Consider the following 22,347-nt stretch of genomic DNA (forward strand, 5'->3'; position numbering starts at 1 on the left):
GATTGAGGTAGAGGTGCAAAGAAGCTGCACCAAGCGTACTGGCACTGCCAGGGATATTCTTTTCACTTTCACTAATTCTCCTGCAGATGGTAGCAGTTTACTACACATAGGGAGAACATTAACAAAGACATACAGACCTAAATAGATGTCCTCACTTACTGAGCAGTTTGCTTCTCTCTCTCTCTCTCTCTCTCTCTCTCTCTCTCTCTCTCTCTCTCTCCCCCCCCCCCCCCCTCCCCCCCTCCGTCTTTCTGTTCCCTATTATCCTATAAAACAGTATGTCATGACCTTTAAAGATTAAGATCTGCTTTTATACAAACAAGAATATTTATTATCAAATATCACAACATCAGACATTTATTACAAATTAAAGTCACATTTTATTCCTATTTAGGATTGTTTCTACCTGCTAAACATCAATTGTGTAATAGTTTTCAAAAAGTTACATAGTAATATCTCATTTACAATTCAAAAACTGATTTTTTTCCATTATACTCAAAAACTGTGTGTCAAAAACTATTGAGCACAAAAACGGTTTGTTAAATCATTTTAATCTGAATTACTTTACTAGTAGCTTGGATTATATACCTCCATCTTTATTTACAAATTTGCCTCATGGAATTATGACAGGACACAAATGTCTAGATTTCTGGGTTTGAATTTATGCATGATGTACTGCAAACTTCAGTCCACAACGTATACTGAACTCATAATTAAAATCACCCTTCCAATGTTATTCATGCATGGATGAAATCAAATGTACAAAATTACTTGAACCATGTTGTTTTCTAGTTGCACTACACACTAGAAGCCCTTTTGATAAAGCCACTGCTCCACAGGTAAATAAACATCTCCTTTGATTTTTATTAAGCAGCAGACCTCATGGACCATTGTAATAACAGGTTTCTTTACAACAGATTCCAGATGCTCTCTCAATTCACGTTCCATCAGCTGAAACAGGATATAAACATTCATGAACATAAAATTAATGTTGTTCCTATGCAATATTAATAACATAACTAATCAAAGGCATAAAGCAATTATTAATAAAAGATGTATGCAATGAAATAATGCTTTTTTTGTTCTTTCCTCAAACCATCAAACTAAATAATAAAATAGGTTTTGTAAAAAAAGAGAGATTAAAAAAGGACTTTTTTTATATGTGTGTCTACAGTTCCTGCTGTATTTTAACAGCTCTTGCACCAAATATACTGGTATTAGTTTAAAAAAAAATTGCATTACACATCAAAATATTTCTTGTAATGTAAACACAAGAAAGACATACAAAATCATGCCAAATGTATGGTTATTCAACAGATCTATGACTTTAAACAGCATGTATCCTATGTGAACTAAGTTTGCCTTTGACAAAAAAACAGTGGATTGCGATTAAAAATTTTCGCTTCTAGAACAAACAGCAATCCTGTTTGTGACACAGTAGGTATGTGGACAGAAAATTCCCTCTGGCTGCTACTTTCACCCATAAACTCTTTTTACACAGTACAGGAATGTAATACAAATGTTATTAACGGAAGAACTGAATTTTACATAAAATACTACTGCACTTTTGTTATGGTACAGAGTACAACAATAACTTATGTCAGATGTAAAACAATTAAAAATACTTATACTTGTCAGTGAATAAAATACAACAGATACATACCCATATGTCGCCTTGGATATTGCGAACTACAGTTATACGCCGCTGTCCTCTGAACTGAATATTCAGATACACTGGCAGCATGTAGTTCTTATTCCGTTTTACAAAATATGGTAGTGATAAAGCAGCATCTAAACAAAAAGTCATATTAGACCAACTGACAATGTTCAATGTATACCACAAATGACAAAAATTGTTTATAATTCAGAGTTCGTCAGACAACATAAGTACACCATTCTGTTACAAAACAGTTAGGGGCCTATGTCACTGCTACAACCATCTGTTGACGAAAACTAAACTACTGATACTCTTCTGACTGGACAGTGACAAAAAATGTAAAAATGCACATATTTCTCGTTTGTTGCCTTTGTGCAAGCAAAAGTAAATATTTACATTTCTAATTACCTAGCAGAAACTTAAATAATTATATGCGATACACAGAACATTGCTGCACGAAGTACACGAACGCTACTGACAGCTGAAAGCTGCATTGCTGCACGAAGTACACGAACGCTACTGACAGCTGAAAGCTTTCACATTTCAGTCAAATCCGATCCTTTACTGAATCAATGACACAGAATAAGAAGCCTGCTTTTGATGTCAAGTAGCATACACAGATCACACAGATTGAGCTCGCTTTGTATTTTATAGTAATCATGGGGCTTTGTACAAAAGCAGTTTTCGAAAAATGGTTATGATACTGTTACAATATAACATTTCTTCGCGTCAAACAGTCGATTGATCACATTTGCCGTACGCTTTCTATTATCATTCCTAAAATACGTATGTCACAGTTCCTTGCTCGGCTCTGTATTAAAATTTACCTGAAGGTGGTTTCCAGCCAGATGGATAATCTGCCTTCGGCTTTGGCTGCGGTACAACTTTTGGCCCCAAAAGTCTTTCTACCCATTGCCATTCCTCGGGTGAGCTGGAGATTTCAAAGCCCGTGTACAATTCCTTGGGGCCTTCCTCGGAACTAGATCTATACGAGGAATTTCTAAATAAGACCTACGAAATAAGAATTTTTTTCACAAAACATGCCTCTGCGTTAATCCAAGTTAAACCTGAGATGTCTTAACATATTTATGACAGTTGTATCGGTGATCAATCTGTAACTCATATGTAAATATAGCAATATTATTGTATTTAAAACATAAAGACTTCGGAAAGAAAGTAATATATTACCATGCGAAGGGAGGGTGACGTTTTAAGGCGACTGACATCTCGATAAAGACCATAATGCCCGCACAAACAAGAGTTTGGCGTAAATAGCGTAGTACAGCTCCTAATACCCACTCTGAGGGCTGCCATATTCGTGTTAGGGGTGTTACGCTTAGCGTCGTCATTCTTTTTGCTTTAGTCCAACATGGATGTAGGGCGCAAGTGCACAGTGCAGCATCGTACGCGCTAATGTTTCGTTTAAATCCCCTAAATCTCAAGTAATACATTGATTTTTGTGTTTATTGTGAACTTTAGTCTAGCATGCGGATTAAAATCATCCGACAGAGTGTGTAACTTTATGTAGTACAGTGAAATTCTTGATAATATATGTCTCTCGCAAGCTACGTGATTTTCTTCGCATAGGTGGCGCTAAATAACATGAAACAGGGAAGGTGATAGCGGTGTGTGTTCCCTATGCCTATATTTCAAAACGTTTTTTCGTGAAGTATATGAAATAGGCACTTGAATTTTAATGTTTCGAATGCAAAAAGAGGTATGTACATTCTACTGAAATGAACAATTTGAGACTTCGCAGCAGTGAAATGCACGAAAACATACTTCAAAAATTAGTGAAATTCGGGACTTTGCGTTCGTGTTTTGTTTGTCAATTAGTAAAGTTTTTGTGTTGCCTTACCCTTTAAGGTGTCTTTGTCATTGACTACTTGTGCTGCGGGAGTAAAGCTTGGATCACTATGAAACAATAAAACTAAATTAAAAAGTTGTGCATTATTAACGATTAGTTGCTTGACGAATTGCCCTGCATGCATATTTAGCACTTTCGTAGTTGTAATGTGGAAACTTAGTGGCTTGACAATAAACTGTAGTATGTATGGACGACCATTTTTTTAAAAATTGATGATACGGAAAATTTATAAAACCGTCAAATGAAACCGTAGGAAATCCCTCTGGCTGTTCTTCGCGCGGGTATAATATTTATTTACATTTTTTTAGAATATAATTTACAGACTTATCATATCTTTCCTCCGTCACATAATTTGTCTCCTTCTGTTTAATGTCGTGGCTAAACGAAACTCTATTCTTCCCATAAAAATTATGCTTTTCTAAAAATGCCCTGTACAGTAATTGCAAATTATTGTAAATCTTGTCATCTCACTTGCTCAGTGTCCTATTTCTTCTGAAGTTTGGCGTTTCGGAATTTTCGCTGTGTGAGAAACAGCTGCTTAGTTAAAACTGTTATTTTTCTCGTCATTGGACCTGAGAATGTCATCTAACCTATTTATTCTTGCACTGATACTGTGTTTTGGCGATTAATTGTATGCATGCAATATTATAGTAGTGGTAGTTGCATTTTCTGCAGTTTGACAGAAACCCTGCAACTTTTTTTCTAGTTGAGCTTCATTTAAAATCCTGAATTGGCTAAACTTTTTTTCAGACTTAGTTGTAATATTACTTTTAAGCTTTTAATATCCAAAGTATTTCCAGGTATCAGATTTTTCTTTTTCATATTTTGTAGGCCAGCCAATATGCTGCTATGTTGTGCATATATAGACAGACCTCTTTGACAAACATTATATAGTGAGAAAGCAAAACCAAAAGGGGAACTGTGCACATCCATATTGATAATAATAAATTAAAAAGTTGAAAACACATATGGTAGTTTAAAAACACTCAGCCATGTTTGGAGCCCTTTCTAGACTCTGAAACTTGTTGTGAACTCTAACAACATATGAGAGTAGTGCAGTGTCATTGAAATGTATCAGGTAATGTATGTATAATCTACCATTATTATGTATGGACGCCACCAAGAATTTAGTTAAATGAAGCCTTTAACTTCAGAATTTTTTCGCAGATGCTGTCAAAAGGATCTTTCTGGAATTTTTTGTTTTATGATAAGAGGTTGCCCTTGCACTATTTACTGTCATGTAGCTCCCATTATGATTAATTATGATTCAGTACTGCCAAACATAAATTATAGATGTTCTTTCTATGTATTAGGAATTAATCTATGCTTCCATCCTATCATGCAGACTCTTTTTGTTTTGTATGTTACAGATATTTTATATTTTATGTAAACTCCTGTGCAGAAATGTTAATGGCTCAAAGCAGTGAACCTCTTCTCAAATATTCCCGTACAGCTCCAAGTTGGAACTTGAATTCTTTGGTTCATCGGTCAGTTTGCGCATATTATCTCCCCTTTAATATTTGAGACTGTGCTAGCTCAAAAATCCTCACCCTTGTTTTATTAAATCAATGTTTAATTTGTGCTAAAGACGGAATCAGTTTCTTCAAAAATGTGTTCCTTTTAATACAACTATTGAAATTGTGGAATAATAAAACCACAGAAAAAAATTTATTTCCATGGAAATGCTCTTTTATCAAACCTGGCTTAATAACTGTAGCTGTTATGTAAATACGATCACATGTTCAGCATGGTGGATGTAGTCTTCATTTGTGTACTACATATGCTTACCACAGGAGTGATGTGTGCTCCTAAAACACATGATGCATCCTGTATGAATATTTGACAAAAACGTTAGGCTGTCATCTTGGTTTACATATTCTGATCTTGTAAAATCCAAAAGCTTCCCTTCTTTCTTGAAATGAGTATATTATGTGTTCAGTGTAACTTATATGATAAAAGCAACATAAGTGTTCTTTCTTGTTGACAAAGAATTATTTTTACCTTGTCCTAGTAATGATTGTTATCTTCAGAGCTTCCTATACAACAGTTAAGATAATGTGTATACAAGCAACGTTGTTCCCCAAGTACTGACATTTGGTTCTTTAGAAAACCAGAATTCAAAACTAGTGTTGTGTAAGAGTATTTATATTGAGGCGCTCCCACTTAATATTCTCCATCAGTTCCGTACATGATCTTTGTAACTGTTTAGTTTTGTGCCTTGACCCCAAACTATAACAAAATTCATTCTACTAGCTTTCTTAATTGTTGTGATGGTTCGTGTGCTTACAGACTACCACTCTCCACCCTTCTTAAGCATTTTGATATAATAATTTGGAACTATTGTCAGCTGTTCACTAAAATTACTCTAGAAGAATAATGAGCTTGTACATTGCAGGCAGTTTCCCAGGAATTGCATCAGTTAATGTAATATTAAAGATTACGTTTTTCTCTTTTTGTAGGTCACTTAATTACCCAGCCTTTTGCAGCAGAACAGAACCAGTGACAGTTAGTAAATGATAGTGTTCTTGTGTATGTCCCCTTAAAGAACAACGCTTTGTCTCACAAACTTGTGGCAATAGCTGAGCAGGGGTCGCTTAACAGCTTGGTGAGTCGTGTAGCAGGAGAGATCTTGTACTCCAACTGTAGCTATAAGGCAGTCGTGTGACACAGCAATATAAGTTTTAATGTTTTCAGTAGTGCCTTGACACACCCATAATTCATGTACATGTGAGGTATAGGTTCAGTACATCAGTTTAAGATTGCTTTCATATTATGTAAGAAAACTTTGGTATAATGGATCCACTTACACAGGGTTTTCCTGTCATTGAAACAGATGCTTATTTGCGGAGTAACTGTGTCGATTCAGAGCTGAAAAATGTGTGTTCACTTCATTGTACGTGCCTGATGTGATTACTCAAGATTGTTCACACTGTTTCAGGTGTCTATGCTAATGACTGACAGGGGAGATGGCAGCACGTGAAAAAAAGCCAGCTGCAAGCAAACAGTTGGGAAACCGTAGAGATGCTGACAGTAGCAAAACTTCGTTGACAGTTTCGACTATAAAGAAATTTAATAGTTTGGCTGATGCAAAGAAGGACCTGCTGAAGCTATCGGAGGATGTAGCTTCAGCCACAAAGAAACCAATACCTGGAGTAAGCATGTCATTATTGTGAATAACTCTTGCAGATTTATGTTTTGGTATCTTACATAGCTAAGCTTAAGTATATAAAACAAGTCAAAATGCACATCTAGTAATGCAAGAAGTGGAAAAGTTTCTGAAATCTGTTTTTTTTTTTTTTTTTTCCTCACTCAAAAACTGTCATTTGCAATAAAGCTCTGTGGAGACTTTCCTGGGTTCCTGATTAGTTATAAGTACATTTATTTTGTTAATTACTAGAAATTGCATATTTATGCACTGAAAAAAAGTTTAGCTAATAATCTTCTGTTTCATTGGACGTCTTACGTCATCACCATCTCCTCCTGCACGTTTTAGGCTTTGCCTGTTACTACATCGACTTAGAGAGATTAGTCCAAGTCCTTCCATCTGGCTTTGGGTCTCTTCATCCTGTCGGTTTGTATTTGTAAAGTATTTTTTGAAGTCTGTCATGTATGTTGCTACATGCCTGAAAAGTCTCATTTCCATACTCCGGATTTTTAGTGGTCTTTTTTTTTTTTTTTTTTTTCCCCGCTTCTGTACATTACAACTAGGAATGACTGTGTTTCGTAAAATTTCAGAATTCTCTCTTTTCTCACTTTTCTTTGCAAGGTTCATGTAGTACTACCATTAAGTTAAAATTTTTTCTATCTTATGTTCAAAAAAATTTCATCTTTATGTGATACATTGCATCCCAAGTGTTTAAATTTACTTGCTGTCCTATTTTCCCATTTGGATCTAATTTTGTTTCTTCCATAAAAACTATTGCCTCTTCTTTTTTTTTTTTAATCAGGTGTCTGTAAGTTGCATGAAGATCAGATCCTTTGTAGTTAAGATACTGCTCTTAGTAGGTTATTCTCACTGTTAGTAATTATTTACTCAGTCATCTGCTGATGACATTGTCAGTATGTAGTCTGGTTGTTCAAAGTTGAAAGAGTAAGACGTTAGTTCATTTATCCTTTTCAAAAACATTTGCTTTATGTAGATCTTAATTAAAAAGCATGGGTGATAAACTGCATCCTCAGTAAACCTAGGTTCATACACTCTCTGTTTTGATTATTTTTGCCTGCAGTAGATATGACTCTTCATACATACTTTTTATAACATTTAATAAATTTTTAGGTAAACCTCAGTTGTTAAGTTCCTGGAAGAGCATGCCTCTTTTAATGTGTTCTTACTATTTTCCAAAAGATTACATACTGACACATGATTGATACAAAAGTGCCCAAGCAGTATATGTATAGGTACTGATTTTTTGGGGAAAAAAAGACTTCCCAGGAGAACATCTTGATAATCTAGCAAACTTTTTAGACTGTGATGTTTTTAATTACTTAAGGAGTAACTGTTGTATCTTACTTTATTAATCTAATTCCATTTTAGAACACATGGGGGTGGCAGAGACTAAATGTCAAAAGAATGTAGTAAGGGATGAGTGAGAAGGAGAGAAACAATACAAATTGCCTAAGGAAAAATATTGATAGCTGTATAAGATGAACTTCATCTCACTCTTACAATATTTACTTAGCTCCTTAGGTGGTATTATTCTGCAACATATTTGAATTTAATCAGTTAAAGAATTGTACGAACATAATTTGTAGTTTGGCATTGGTAGAAAGTGGGAGAAAAAATATGCAAGCAGATGGTGAAAGGTTGTTCTAGGCAATGCTAATTAGAGGTATTGTGTAAGTTTTGAAACGTCTGAAAGCCTGTGGGGCAGTGGAGTTTTTGGGGAAGAAAACAGAAACTCAATGAGACAAATACGTGATAGGTAGCAAAAGACAGAAAACAGTGAGGAGAAATTGGCAAATAAGAATAATTGAGGGAGCAAATGCCTGAGATGAGGGGATGTGTTGAAAGCCAGAACACACAGAAACACAACAAAGGGCAAGGGGGATGAAATTGGAAGGAAATAACAAAGTTAAATGGTACAGTTACAGTTAATACTTGAGAAGTTGGAATAATATTGAAAGATTATAAGATAAATTGGAAAATTACTAAGAAAAGAGTGAAAATGAAATTTAATCAGATGAAAAGTTAGTCAGTAACACCCACAGATATAAGTAGGCAGGTGGCACAGAAAACGATGGAGAATGATAAGTTAATATTTTGTGCTCTATTTGTATCCTATTTAAGTAATTTTATGATGCATTGATTCAAAGTTGTGAAGCTCTCTTTAATATCTAGTGAAAAGTATAATTTCGATCGGAAATAAACTGGTATTCATTACATTTCTTTCTCTTTCATATCCACTTTTTTTTTTTTAGTTTTAAGTTAATGCACAGTTTGCTGTGGAATATGTAAGTATAAAAGCAATTTAAAAATGGTGTAGAGTACTGAGCTGTCGTTAGCTTACTTGCCGATTAAACATTAGTGTTGACTTTGACCCATAGAGTGTGAGTAGGAGTGTAAAATATTTGCTGTTAAAGTATGCTATCTCAATAAAGGTCTTCAGTAGTTGACTGAAGGCCTGATGATCAAGATGTGCTTTGGAATTTGAAATTACTAGTAAAATATAATATTGTATGCCAGGAAATATAGTTGTCATTCTAAGCTTTCGATTCTACAGTGTACGTACATAGTCTTGGCAGCACTTTAACAGATTTGATGTAAATTGTATCAAAAGGAAAATTCAACCAAGAAAGCTGTTAAATTACAGTTGACTGTGGCTGACCAGTACGCATCTGAATGAGGTGAAATTCCTAGTTCTACTGACAGGAACACTTAAATGAACATCCATTCATTTATATTTGTTCACCATTCTTCTTTCTTGTCTAATTACATTATACTGTATGTGTGTTATAAATTTTAATTAATTGTCATATAACCACTAATTAAGAATAAAGACAATTTTTATTAAAAATTGTAATTCAGTGTTTATTAATTAATATTTCCATTTGTTAAGATGTATAAAGAATTTAAATAAAAGAAAAAAGAAGTGTTCCTACAAAAACTTGTACACTATACACTCGGCTACAGACAACTACATTCTTGCTCCACATTCTTTAGTATTTAATACAGTTAAACATTCAAACAATCCATAAAGTATTTTTTTTAGAATTGCATTGTACTGCTTTAGGAAATTGATCGCCATCACTGATCTTCAAATCCTGTAAGTGAGGAGGACAGAGCAGTCTGTTAGGTCCCCTTGTTTTGTAAATATCTCATACCATTGTACATCAGACTCATGTAGGAGCATAAATTTCCAAAATTCAAACTAAAAAGATCAGCGATGTGAGTAGACAAAATAGATTAGAATGGACTTCAGGCAGTAAGACTGTCTTCTACTCCCTTCAATGGCTTACCAACTGTACCTCAGAAACTGATAGGTGAAGGTGGTACAGAGAACTATTTTAATAAATTCAGTTAATATCAGTTTAAAATTATATTCTGTAAAAACTTGTATTATATACATGATGTCCCAGAAAAATGCCAACAACGCTTATGATGTGCAGAAAGGCACACTGACCAGTTTTCAAGAAGGAACCTGAATCCAGAAACGCATAGCTTGGGCACTAAAAAGTGATGAATTCTGAGTTGATTTGCATTCCACATTACGTCAATAAATGCAACTTAAGTAGTACATTGACCAGTTTACATTACAAACGAGCTGCGAGCTGTTTACCTCCTACGTCATTTCTGAGCCTCGAGCACATGAGCTAGTACATGCTGTTGTCTTTTAACAGGCGCGGCTCGTAATTTAAGGCTCTGAGGCGGAGCCGCCCCAAAATATATGTTAAAGTAAATTTCGCAAGAACATATTACATAGTTTAAATTATCAGGACGAATTTCGCATAATTCCCATTCCGATTAAAATAACGACGGTCAACGTTTTTGGAACTGTTTGTATCGATAGATGTTTTCCGAACGGTTAGTAGTGTTTAGGCTGCGCCTTGGAACGTCCGTAAGCTGCATGTAGTAGCGGTTTGGGGGCGTGGCTTCTGCACAGTACTGCTCTTTATGGGCGACCCGAAGGCTCAGAGCTTGCAGCCTAAGGGTGTGATACCAACCACCACACGTTTTTCACGTTCCACTATCTATGTAATAAAGGAATGTAGAGTGGCCGAAACTTCGCTATCCAATCTCTGTCTCTGCACATCTCTACTACGCTTCGATGCGTCATTAATCGACGTTTAGTATTATTGTTTTGATAATGTTTTACATAGTTGTTTTGTTTCTGCCATTGGCTATTTTATCCACATTTAGAATAAGTTTGCAAATATCCCGCCAGAGTGCACTAGACTACAGTAACATAACAGTACTGCCATCTAGCGAGAGTTTCATAAGTGATTAGAGGACAAAGCGCGCGAAATTTGACCCATTACTTTTCTTGCTTGCTGATGCTGACTGCTTTTTTTGACATCGTGTGATATTAGCAAGCTTCTTTTTCGGAGTATATTTTGCAAGATTTTAGTGAGTTTTACTTGCACAAGACCTGTGACGTTACCAAAACATCACAGTATCGTCATGTGAACTCGTAAACTTCGAGCTTTGGAGGTAAACCACAATAAACACCTTAAGTTTAGAACTGAAAACACCTAAAATATTAAGGATTAAAGATCTCTCCGAAACGCGTCTTTTCATATGATTTGCTGCAAAGTGTCAGAAAATGTAATGATGGCGTTTAAAAACACTAACCAAAGATTTTAACTCGAAGTTAGCTTCTAATGATATTTAATACCTGATTATAGAAGATACAGTGCGTAAAATTATAGGTAGAGAGTGATATGCCCATCCCCCTCCCTTTGAATTCTTAGCTGTTTACGTCAGACTAATCTGTAGCGTAACCCGAGGTCTATGTTGGCTCCGATCGATAAATACCGCAGCCTTCCCCAGTATAGAAACCACGAGCCGCGCCTGTCTTTGAAGTATTTCAATTGCTTCATAAACTCGAGTGATAAGGTGCACCACTGATGTTACTGGGCTGCAGTGCAACGTGCTCTTCATAGATGTCAGATCTGCCGTCCTGGAACTGGTCCACATCTACCAGTCAATCAGCTGGGATGTGGTTCCACACACCCACATCAGACGGTGCTGGAGCTCGGTTGTGTTGCAGTCGCTTGTCCACCCGAACATTTAGTCGCACTACATCCAATAGGGTAGGTAAAACATCTTTAATAAATGTGAAATAGATTGGTCCAGTTAATCTGTTTGGCAGTAGATATTGCCCAATGATAATGGTCAACAATTATCCCAGCCAGATGTTAATATGGACCCTGTGTTGGTAATTTTGTATCACTTGTGCACCCGGATTTTCATCCGCCCAAATTTACATGTTGTGCAAGTTTAAAATGCCCCTTCACATGGGAATAGCATGAAGCTCAGGAACTGTGGGTGGACTGTGCATTGTAGTAAATACCACTGTGCAAACTGTACCCTTTGTGGATAGCCCTCCTCCCTCAATGACTGGACTGTGTGCAGATGTTATGGCTGGAGCCAGTGTTCATGGGTATCGTGCCACACAGCACTTTTACCCATGTGCAGTGCTTGTGCCACATGCCAACTGCTGGAGGCTGGGTTTTCTTCGAACATTGTCAGCATGTGCTCCTCCAACTGTAGTGTTCAAGAAGAGTGTGGACAACCCGTATCATGTTTAAACACCTAGCACAGGACAACAGTAGACTGGGGGTAGTATTCGCAAGTGCCCAGCACAAAGTGCTACTACTTTACTGTACATCGAATACACCTCATGCAGAAAATACTTAAGTGCAACTTTCCGGCTTGTCTGAGGTGACAGCGAATGTGAAATGAAATAGGGTACATCTGTTTGGAAAACATTCTGCATACAACCTTGCAGTAGAAGTAACTCTCCCATTGCTGTTCTCTGTGCCCTATGCAGACACCATATCAAACATTTCCACAACTTTGTACTGGTACATATCGTGTTGATGTTAACGTTGCTGCGCTGGCAGACCACACAACGTCTGCAGTAGGATGCACACAAGGGCTGTGTGGAGGAAGGTAGCGCATGCATAGGAATGTTATTAGGTCCAGGTCATCCATTCGAAGTACATAGATGCTAAAGGGTTGCATACCTTCAGTATTTAGGCAGTAAAGCAAATTGGAACAAACTGTCACAACCATTCATTCTTATACTTTCATACTCTCCAGCATCCAAGCCATTTGTTTCTGGATATGGGTTCCTTCTTGCAAACCAATCAGTTTGTGTGTGTGTGTGTGTGTGTGTGTGTGTGTGTGTGTGTTTGTTTGTTTGTTTGTTTGTTTGTTTGTTTTCAAATGTACACTAGCTAATAAAAAAAAATAAGTTACAGTGAATAGGAACTTTTGTGTTAATTTTAATAGAAAATTGTAATAAAGTTCTAAATTACTGGCTTACGGAAAGGACTAGATGTAGAGAATTTGAGAAAGATTTGAAATTCAACAAGGACAGGTGAACACTGTGAACAAAAGGAACCATAACTGAAGAAAGAATGAGGAATGAGTAACAAGTGGGGATCCAAAAAAGGAAAGTATTTAAGTGGGAACAAGATTGACCTAAAGAGACAGGGAATGACTGCTATTCAGAAGTCTTTCCTCGGTCCTTTCATTCAGTTTAGTGAACCATTCCTTTGGAACTGTTCCCCATCTCTAGTTCCATCCTCTGGGAATTGTAATTCAGTGTTTATTAATTAAAATTTCCATTTGTTAATATGTATAAAGAATTTAAATAAAAGAAAAAAGAAGTGTTCCTTCAAAAACTTGTACACTATATACTCGGCTACAGACAAGTACATTGTTGCTCCACATTCTTTGGTACTTAATACAGGTTAGATTGAGGAGAACATTCCTTTTGTGAAGGGAAACCAAGATGAAAGGGTAGGTGTCAGAGAGAGCAATAGATTGAAGACAGTACACTGGTAAGCACTGTGCCAGCTTCAATGTAGAACTGATAGAGCCAACTGAGAAGAATAGGTGGCTTTGGGAGGAAGAGTGGAAAGAATACTGCAGCTAAGATGTTGGAGGGTTATGGAAATAAAGATGGTGGTGATGATAAGGAACTGAGCAAATAATGACATTTTACCACAAGGAAAAAAGCAGTGCAATGAACACACATTTGTTTGTAAAAGTATATAGTTTAACATGTTGCTCTCCTTCCGATGTAAGATTTATCAAGACTAGGATTTATTAAGTAACTAGTAGAGGGTGGGTATTTAAAACTGTTGTACAGCAGGAATGATTGGGGCATTCTTTGGAACTGACTTAAATATATCGAAATTAGGGTACAGTGCATCAAACATTTTAAATAGATTTATCATCATTTAAAACTCCTGTACGTGGACTAAATTTCAGTCAAATATAAACAAAATCTTGTAGTTTAAGAATATATGATGTGGTAGAGTAATATGTAAGAATTACAGACTGATATGAATTTCAGTTAGGTTGTTGCCCCAGAGGACACTTCAGTTTCAACGATAGAAGCCTTGGGAGTGTGAAGCATATCAGGGTGTTCTTGTTGCTTCCTAGGTTGGCCATACAAATCACAGTTAGTCTTGGTCCTTGCCACTTAGCCGCCTCTACCTTCCTTGGTCCAAGTATTCTTCTCCAGCTAGTCCCAACACTCGTATCATCCCTGAGCTTGTCAGGCAGTCTCAGTAGTGGTCTTCCTCTCCATCTGTTGCCTTTGATGTCCCTCCACGACTTGCCTGTTATCTGGTCTTCTTGATGCATTATATACCCGTACCATGTCAGTCTCATCTCTCTAGTCACAGCCACAATGGCCAGCATTTTGCACAACTCCTGCAATTCATGGTTTTTTTCTCTAGTGGTCTCCATCGTTGCCCAAAAATCTGTCTTGGAACAGTATTCTCAAATGTCAGGAGTTTCCTATCTTTTGTGTCAGTCCAGGTCTCTGCTCTGTATAGGATGACAGTTTGAATTCCTCTCCTGTAGAACCTAAACTTTGTGGATCCCAATAGAAGCGAGGACTTAAGCAGATTTCAAAGTGCAGACCTTGATCTCTTTCCTGCCTGCATTTTAGGGCTTGACTTAAGAAAACCTTAGCCTTGTCAGTTTACATATTAAAGCATTAGAGGCCTGGTTGGTACAGGGTTGTAATAAGCAGGGCAGGGAAGATAGCTGCTACTGAGTTTTTTTGGATGTGATAGAGGTATTTGCTGGAGTGTGCGAGTAGGGTGCTACACAGGAGATTAGTTTGTGGACAATTTGTGGGAGAGGAAAATCAGAAAATGGTGGTTTGTATAAATGTCGAGGGATTTGGTGTTGGAGGAGATTTGGCTTTTTGGTCAATGAAACCCAATTTTATTCTAGAGCTGTGAGGTTGGGAGCCAATTTGCAAATAAATCAAGACTAGAAAAAGACTGGTTTAGTTCATATTTATTAAATCTGAGGCTCAAATCCTGGCTCCCACATCTTTGCACTCTCAGTTTTTATAGTTTAAGATTCCTTACATGCTTAAATGTGTTTTTAATGCAGTCACCGTGTTATTGATTTACATTTTTTGCATTAATTTGCATGTACTCTTCACTTTAAGTCTTAAGTGTCTTTTATTTTTATTGGTTATTATAGGTGGTAGGTTGCATCAAACCAGTCTAAGACTGATGACTTCAAAAAGATTAAGAAAAAAGTGTTATGGAAGGAGTAAAGGTAACAATTCACTGTGTAGTTGATGCATTGAGTCGTCAATAAGTGCACAAATCAGAATGAGAATAAGGCTGAGTTTTCATATGAATCCTTCTGAGCTAACAGAATACGTATTCACTTGCGTGGCTACATTACGCCGACACTGCAGCTTAACTGGGTTTAGGGGTTTTATCGAGGGGACCGAGCAAGTGGAGGGGGAGGGCATGCAGCAGGAGGGAGGATAGGAGACGGGGAGGGAGGAACAGAAAGTGCACAGTATGTTAATGTGGCACCAGTAAGGTCACTCTGGGAAGGCTAGATGGAGCTGTGCGCATTGCTTGATGATGTTGAGGGATGGTCTGAATGGGGAAGATAGAATGCAGAAAAATGCAGATACTGGAGAGGATAGTGCGAGTGTAGAATGAGCAAAGTGGGGTGGCGAAGAGGTTGGTTTGGGACAGGACTAACAGGATTGACACCAGGAGGATTTTGGGATACAAAAGTGTATTACAATACACAATTTGGTGGAGCTGGCGTTGGGGGAAAGGATCCAGATATGTATTCTGTTAGCTCTGCAGCATGATTTATCCAAAAAATCAGTTAGATTCTCAGTCTCGTTTCTGTCATTATTGACATCCCTTTGATCAACTATATGGTGAGTTGGTATTTCTTTCCTTCTATTGTTTATATTCCCTCAAAGTTTTTTGAAATAGATTTTTGTGTTGCAGTAATCAGAACATGCTCTTCTTTTAATTAGCTTTTACTTGTTTCAGGCATTTGTACGGCGGAGGAAAAACTCTGTCGCCTCTGTTGCAGCTTCGGAGCCAGGGGTCGGAACATTGAATTCAAAGAATTTGCTGACAAGTTCTTCGAAGATTAACCCGAGGGTAGTTGCTAAGAAATCTGGCATTGGTGGCAATAAGATCACGCGAATTCGTGGCGACTCTCTGGTGACCAATGGTGTTACCTATAAATCGCCATATGGGACGCGATCTGATTCCAAAGGGCTGCGTAGTGGAAAGCGTCGAGATGGGAAAGGACTTATAGAATTTGGCGAACGGCCACTCGAATACAGTCTCAAGAAACGACGCATAACGGTAGGTCTGAAATTGTGTGTAACATTTCTTCTTCTTCTTCTTCTTCTTCTTCTTCTTCTTCTTCCCCACCACCACTTAATGGTGTAGGCTAAATGTCTGCTTCCATATTTCCCCAAGTCTTTCAATATTTCCTCCTTTTGTGGCTTATAGAACCTTACCTGTTTTGCAATCTATCTTCATTCATTCTGTTAATATGTTGCCCGCAGCATTACAGATAGTAAGTTCTGGTCTCACCTCTCCATGTGTGTTCTGTGTAACCTTGAGCATTCTTTAACTTTACTTAAAAATCTTGTGTGCAGCTCTCGATCTAGTAGTCAGTGTCACTGCTGCTTTCTGATCGCGGAGTCCGGGATTTGATTCTTGGTCGGGTCAGAGATTTTGGGACTGGGTGTTTGTGTTATCAGAATCATTACATTCCATCTTCATCACAAAGACACCCAAGTCGCTGAAGTCAAAGCGGTCAAACAAGTGCAGGCAGGATCTCCTGGGCAATAATGCTGTTCGATAATTTCATTTCATAAAAATCATATTTTCACTGTTTGTATCTTACTGGTGCCATTGCATGTACTGTTCAATAATTGTGTATAAAGGTGGTAGGTACCAAAACTACAACGTAGTCTGTCCATCATAACAAGCATCAAAAACTCTCATGAGTGCTTCATCAAAGATTAGGTGGAAAAACTGAAAGTAGATTAGCAGAGGACTGGTCTCATATTAGAAAGAGCAGTGTCATGCGAGACAGTACTTTAGTACTGCGGCTAGTAATAGTGAGCAGATTCAGGAAAAAGTAGAAAACACATTATATTGGTAGACTTGGAGATGATGATGATGTTGTGAAATGGAATAAAATCTTTTCCATCCGTAGCGTGCTATTGACTACTAGAAGTGTAGACAGTAATTCACTCTATACACAGAACACATTGTTTATTTCAATTTTAAAAATAGCCTACACAAGAAAATGCCTTCTTTCGATAGCTCTTGTCGTTTACTTGGATCAGAATAACAGAGGAATTAACAGTTGAGCACAGAAAGGAGGATGTTGTCAGTTTGCCATTACACGCAAGGGCAATATGGCATGTAGCAACACCTGTGCGTATCCATAATGAATACTTTTGTAAGTTCCCCATTAATGTGTACATAACCCTAATAGTTTAGTCACACTCTTCTTCTACATCTGTACTCCACTAGCTACATTGTGGTGTATAGCAGAGTGTACTTCGTGTAACATTGTCACTGTCCCCTTTCCCTGTTCCAGTTGTAAATGGTTTGTGGGAAGAATGAGTGTGATAAGCCTTCGGGTGAGCTCAAATATCCCTAATTTGACTTTCATTGCCTTTACACAAGATAAATGTCAGAGAAAGCACTATATTGGTTGACAGTCTAACCAGAAACTTCCTTGAAATTTTAATAGTGAACTAATCTGTGATGCATATACCTCTCTTATAGTGTCTGCCACAAAAGTTGTCCGATCATCTCCATTACGCTTTTGCACCTATTAACGTGTCTGTAACGAAATGCACTATACTGCTCTTTGGATCTTCATTTCCTCCATCAGTCCTTGCTGGTGTAAACTGCAAACTGGTTAACAGTATTCAAATATTAGTCGAACAAGGGTTTTGTGAGCTACCTCCTTTATGGGTGGTGTACATTTCCTGATGATTTTTCCAATGAATCTGTCTGGCATCTGCCTTACCTGCAATTAGATTTATGTGGTCGTTCTACTTGAAATCACTCTGTATATATACTCCTAAATATTTTATGGACACAATTGCTTCAGTGATTGTTTTGCGGCCGCGTGGGGTTATCCGAGCGCTCTAAGGTGCTACAGTCACGGACTGTGCGGCTGGTCCTGGCGGAGGTTCAGGATAATTTAGGTTAAGTAGTGTGTAAGCTTAGGGACTGATGACCTTAGCCGTTAAGTCCCATAAGATTTCACACTTTTTTTTATTGTTTTGCAGTTGTGTAATCTCACGATAATGGGTCTTTTTGCCTGTTTATGTGCAGTACATTAAATTAGTATGCTTACAATTTGCAGGTCTTCCTGCATTTAACAATAATTTTTGAAGTTTGCTACTCCTCTGTGTACAACAGCATCATCCTCAAAAATCCTTGGGAACTTCAGAAATCCACTAGGTCATTAATACACAGTATATGGTGAACAGTATTGGTCCTATAACGCATTTTTGGAGTACGTCCGAAGTTACTTTTAAACCTGAAGATTTCTTTCTGTTTGGTAGAAAATGTTGTGTTATATTTGCTAGAAACACTTCAGGTCCATCTCACAGCTGGTGTGATACTCTGTACACTCATATTTTGTTCATTAGGCAGCAGCACAGAACTGTATCGAATGCCTCCCCAATGTCGAACATCACAGCATTGTTCCTAACTTGTTTCACAGTTAGTTTGTCATATTCCATAAAAGAGACCTTCCATACAGAGAGACAAAGCATGTACACTAGGTCGGGAACTTAAAAGACAGAAGTAACTTTCAGGAAGAGTCACAGTCAAGTAACATATCTCGATGAAACTTGGACTATACATAAAAGAACTGCTACAGTTTCGTACAGGAAAGTAACCGAAAGAAATACATCATGAGATGCACAGTAATGACACTATATTCAAAGACGACAGTTACACTGAAGTCACCACGATTTATGATGGTCCCCTAGGCATTACGAAAGTTGGGGATATGTTTCTTAATAGGGTGTGTGAGCACCACATACAGCAGTGCTTGCTTTGCAATGTGGTTCCATGCTGGCCACAAGGTTGGTAACGAGTTCTTGCGGTGGGGAATTTTCTTGCTCCTGCAATACGTCACCCCAATGCATCCCACACATGCTCAGTGGACTTTTACATGGGGTGGGGGGGGGGGGGGGGGGGGGCAGAACAAGCAGACCAGTACATTCACTGAATATCCTCTCACTCCAAGAGCTCCTCCACCTGTACTGTTTGATGTGGTAGCACAGTGTCATCCAAGAAATGAAGTCAGGGCACAATGCACCCCTGAAAAGAGACACAGGAGGAAGGAGTACAATAACATCGACCAGTTAATGTACTGTGTTCAAAGATTTGGGGGATCAGTACTCCCTTACAACAATATACTTCTCCACACCATAACATCTGGACCACCAAAACGATCATGTTTGATAATGTTCATGGGAGCATTATTTCTCCCACCTCTCACTATATGATAGTATGTCCAGAATCACTACTCAAGGCTGAATATGCTCTCATTTGAGAAGAGCATGCAACCCCTCTCCTCGTTAGTCCAGTCCTTATGATCTTAGCACCATGGCAAACCGTGACACCAATGTGTGGGTGTCAGCGGAACTCAACATACTGGTGAGACCACTACCATGAAGTCACTGTGGAGCGTGAGATTGTGTTCTTTGAAGCGCTGTTAAATGTGGCTGTAATTGTAGACAAATATTCTAAATGATGGACCCATTTTCTAAACTCTGCATTTATCCAAGTTCAAATCCAAAATGAACTAGCTTTTACAAACAAAAAGTAGTAGTTTCAAAGTTTTTTTCATAATGTTTGATGTCAATTTAATAATTTGTAATTAATTTTGAATCATTATTTAATAATTAGAAATGTGATAAGTGTTATAAATGTAGTGTGGCCACTATTGGCTGCACGGTAAACATTGACGCAGTAGCCAAACTCGCCCCACACACGCAAAAGCATATCTGCTGTTACCAAGTGCACAGCAGCAGTGATCTGGTCCATGAATCATTCGGAGTGGTTAGTAGAGGTGGGACATAAACAGCTTCCTTCACATAGCCCCATAAGAAATAGTCGCAGAGTGTGAGATCAGGAGATCTCGGTGGCCAGAAGTGCAAAGCCAGGTTCTCAAGTCCCCTGCGACCAATCCAGCAAGAAGCCTCGTCCATCACGGTGCCAAGATGGTGGAGCTCCATCTTGTTGGAAAATGAACTCCTGGCAATCTTCCATAACTTGAGGGAATATTGTTCCAACATTTCCAGACACATGATTCCTATTACAGTTCATTATGCAAAGAAAAATGGCCCATAAAACTTTGTATGGAATATGGCACAGAACACGTTGATCTTCGGTGAGTCTCTTTTGTGTTACAATGGTGAATGTGGATTGTCCAAACCCCATATGCGAATATTGTGTCTGTTGACTTTTCCACAAAGGTGGAACGTCGCTTCATCGCTAAAAATTACACACTGTAGAAATGCGTCATCCTCCATTTTTGCCCACACATAACCACAAAACCCAAGATGCTTCTCTTTGTCATAGTTTTGGGAGCCTGTGCAAACTGGCTCTGTTGTAGACTTGCTGGAACTGCACAAACAACTTTTTTGAATCTGTCTGACATCGTCCTCTGACACACGCGGTCAGCCTGTGCTTTATCCTTTGCATGCACTCCCAGTCTGTTTAAATTGCTTAAACCGATGGCTAGTGCTTTTGCCAGTTGGTGGTTGAATACGGAACTTGGTACAAAATGTCTGCTGCACTGCAATTTGCAACTTGCTTTTCACAAACCTTGCAGAAAACCTTGTGGTCAAGTCACCATCTCACACACAACTGACAGTGAAACGGAATGATGGCCCTACTGGTGCGCAAACACTACTGGCCGTGTCTGAAGCCATTACCACCTGCCCATCAACAACTTTGAAGCTACTTCCTTTCATTGGTATAAAGCTTGTTTAGAATAACCCTGTACATTCTGTTTGATATGGTTCACTTCATTTATGTTTCACAGTTTAGTGGTTACCTGCTACTGTAGTTGACAGTGATTGATTACCATCTCTCCTTCAGGCAGAAGTGCCCACAGCTCAGAATGCTCCATGTACACATGAAACAGTGCTGTAAGCAATAACCAACTTCTGGGCTTCACTTGTCACAATTCATCGTTCTTCCCATTTCCCCACGATTCGTCTCCATGTGGAACCATACAAATATTGTCTCCAGGCAATGTTGTAATGAATAACACCACCATAAGGCAGCATAACTGTTCACTGAAGGACACAAACTTTATAATAAGCACCAGTTTGCTTTTTTTCTACAATATTATTTTTATTGCTAACCGGTTTTTGGCTTACAAGGCCATCTTCAGACATTTACTGAGTATTATCACCAAAGAAGAACACCATAATGTTGTTCTACCAAGAACCGATGGAAGATTCTGTTAATATGACACAAACTTTCTTTTCCCATTCCTTCAGCTGCCTTGTGTTTTGGAGTCAGCCTCATTTGGTGCTGTGTCACCTGACCTCAAGCCATATGACCTCCAGCTTTCTGTGCATGTTTGGGAGACCTCTGGCAACATGCTCCCACACTTTCATTTGTTTCCACCAATTAGTTGATGTATTATCTTGCATTATTTTTCTCATCCATAAGTTTTGCAGAGCAGTATAATAACAAATTACAACTGTTACGTTACACGTCGCAATTGTCATCCGCATCTGGATGGCAACCAGCAGGACAACTGTGCACAGGACAAAAGGTATGACCAGAGACATGCTCTGATTGTCTATTACTGTTAACCTGATGCAGATGTAGTTTAACATCTCGCCATCTGTCATGTCTGCCTGTTTCACACCACATTACTGTAGTTTTCTTTCTGTTTGTATGCATATTACAGCCATCAGCTAACATTTGGTCCAGTTCAGTAGACATATGGTGTGATTCTTGTTCACTTTCTATGACTGCTGACTTGTCACTTGCGAAACGTAGCATGCTGATTTTCTGTCTGCAAGTTCCAACACTCACACAGTGGTATAACTCTTTCCGTCCCTCATTGCTTCCTTTACATACAGAGCAAATATGAGTCAGTGTTGATAGTAAGCAAACCTGCTTCACTCCTTTCCTTATTTTTGTCTCCAAAAACTGGGAACAGTTTGTGCTGTTAATGGTGTGCTCCCTGGTATGCAGCAGAGTTGTTGTTTCCATTTTGTGGGTGGCATTTTGAAGACCAAATTGAATAGTCATCATTTGGTGCTGTAAGTTGTGCTGTTGTGTG

The 22,347-nt window shown here is 38.1% G+C and overlaps 2 protein-coding genes across 2 annotated transcripts in view; one reads left to right on the forward strand and one right to left on the reverse strand.

The window, feature by feature from the left end:
* Positions 1-351: 351 nt before the first annotated feature.
* Positions 352-3,006, reverse strand: LOC124551378 (probable 39S ribosomal protein L49, mitochondrial). Its single transcript, XM_047126426.1, has 4 exons — positions 2,846-3,006; positions 2,485-2,668; positions 1,664-1,791; positions 352-951 (listed from the first exon to the last, which is right to left on the reverse strand). The coding sequence occupies exons 1-4, from the start codon at positions 2,969-2,971 to the stop codon at positions 805-807; spliced, it is 585 nt and encodes a 194-aa protein (XP_046982382.1). The 5' UTR covers positions 2,972-3,006; the 3' UTR covers positions 352-804.
* Positions 3,007-3,027: 21 nt separating this feature from the next.
* Positions 3,028-22,347, forward strand: part of LOC124550671 — a 168,425-nt gene continuing 149,105 nt past the window's right edge. Inside the window, exons 1-4 of the mRNA XM_047125394.1 lie at positions 3,028-3,099; positions 5,984-6,129; positions 6,463-6,676; positions 16,029-16,352. Of these exons, the coding sequence (XP_046981350.1) occupies positions 6,491-6,676; positions 16,029-16,352 (510 nt within the window). The 5' untranslated portion in view covers positions 3,028-3,099; positions 5,984-6,129; positions 6,463-6,490. The remainder of the gene's footprint in view (positions 3,100-5,983; positions 6,130-6,462; positions 6,677-16,028; positions 16,353-22,347) is intronic.

Source organism: Schistocerca americana, chromosome 9 (genome assembly GCF_021461395.2).
Source record: "Schistocerca americana isolate TAMUIC-IGC-003095 chromosome 9, iqSchAmer2.1, whole genome shotgun sequence".
Classification (NCBI taxonomy): domain Eukaryota; kingdom Metazoa; phylum Arthropoda; class Insecta; order Orthoptera; family Acrididae; genus Schistocerca; species Schistocerca americana.

Coding starts and splice junctions, on each gene's coding strand:
- LOC124551378 (XM_047126426.1), bottom strand. CDS start 2,971: ATGGCAGCCCTCAGAGTGGGTATTAGGAGCTGTACTACGCTATTTACG. Junction 2,669..2,845: donor CGTCACCCTCCCTTCGCATG/GTAATATATTAC, acceptor CTTATTTCGTAG/GTCTTATTTAGAAATTCCTC. Junction 952..1,663: donor ATATCCAAGGCGACATATGG/GTATGTATCTGT, acceptor ATCCTGTTTCAG/CTGATGGAACGTGAATTGAG.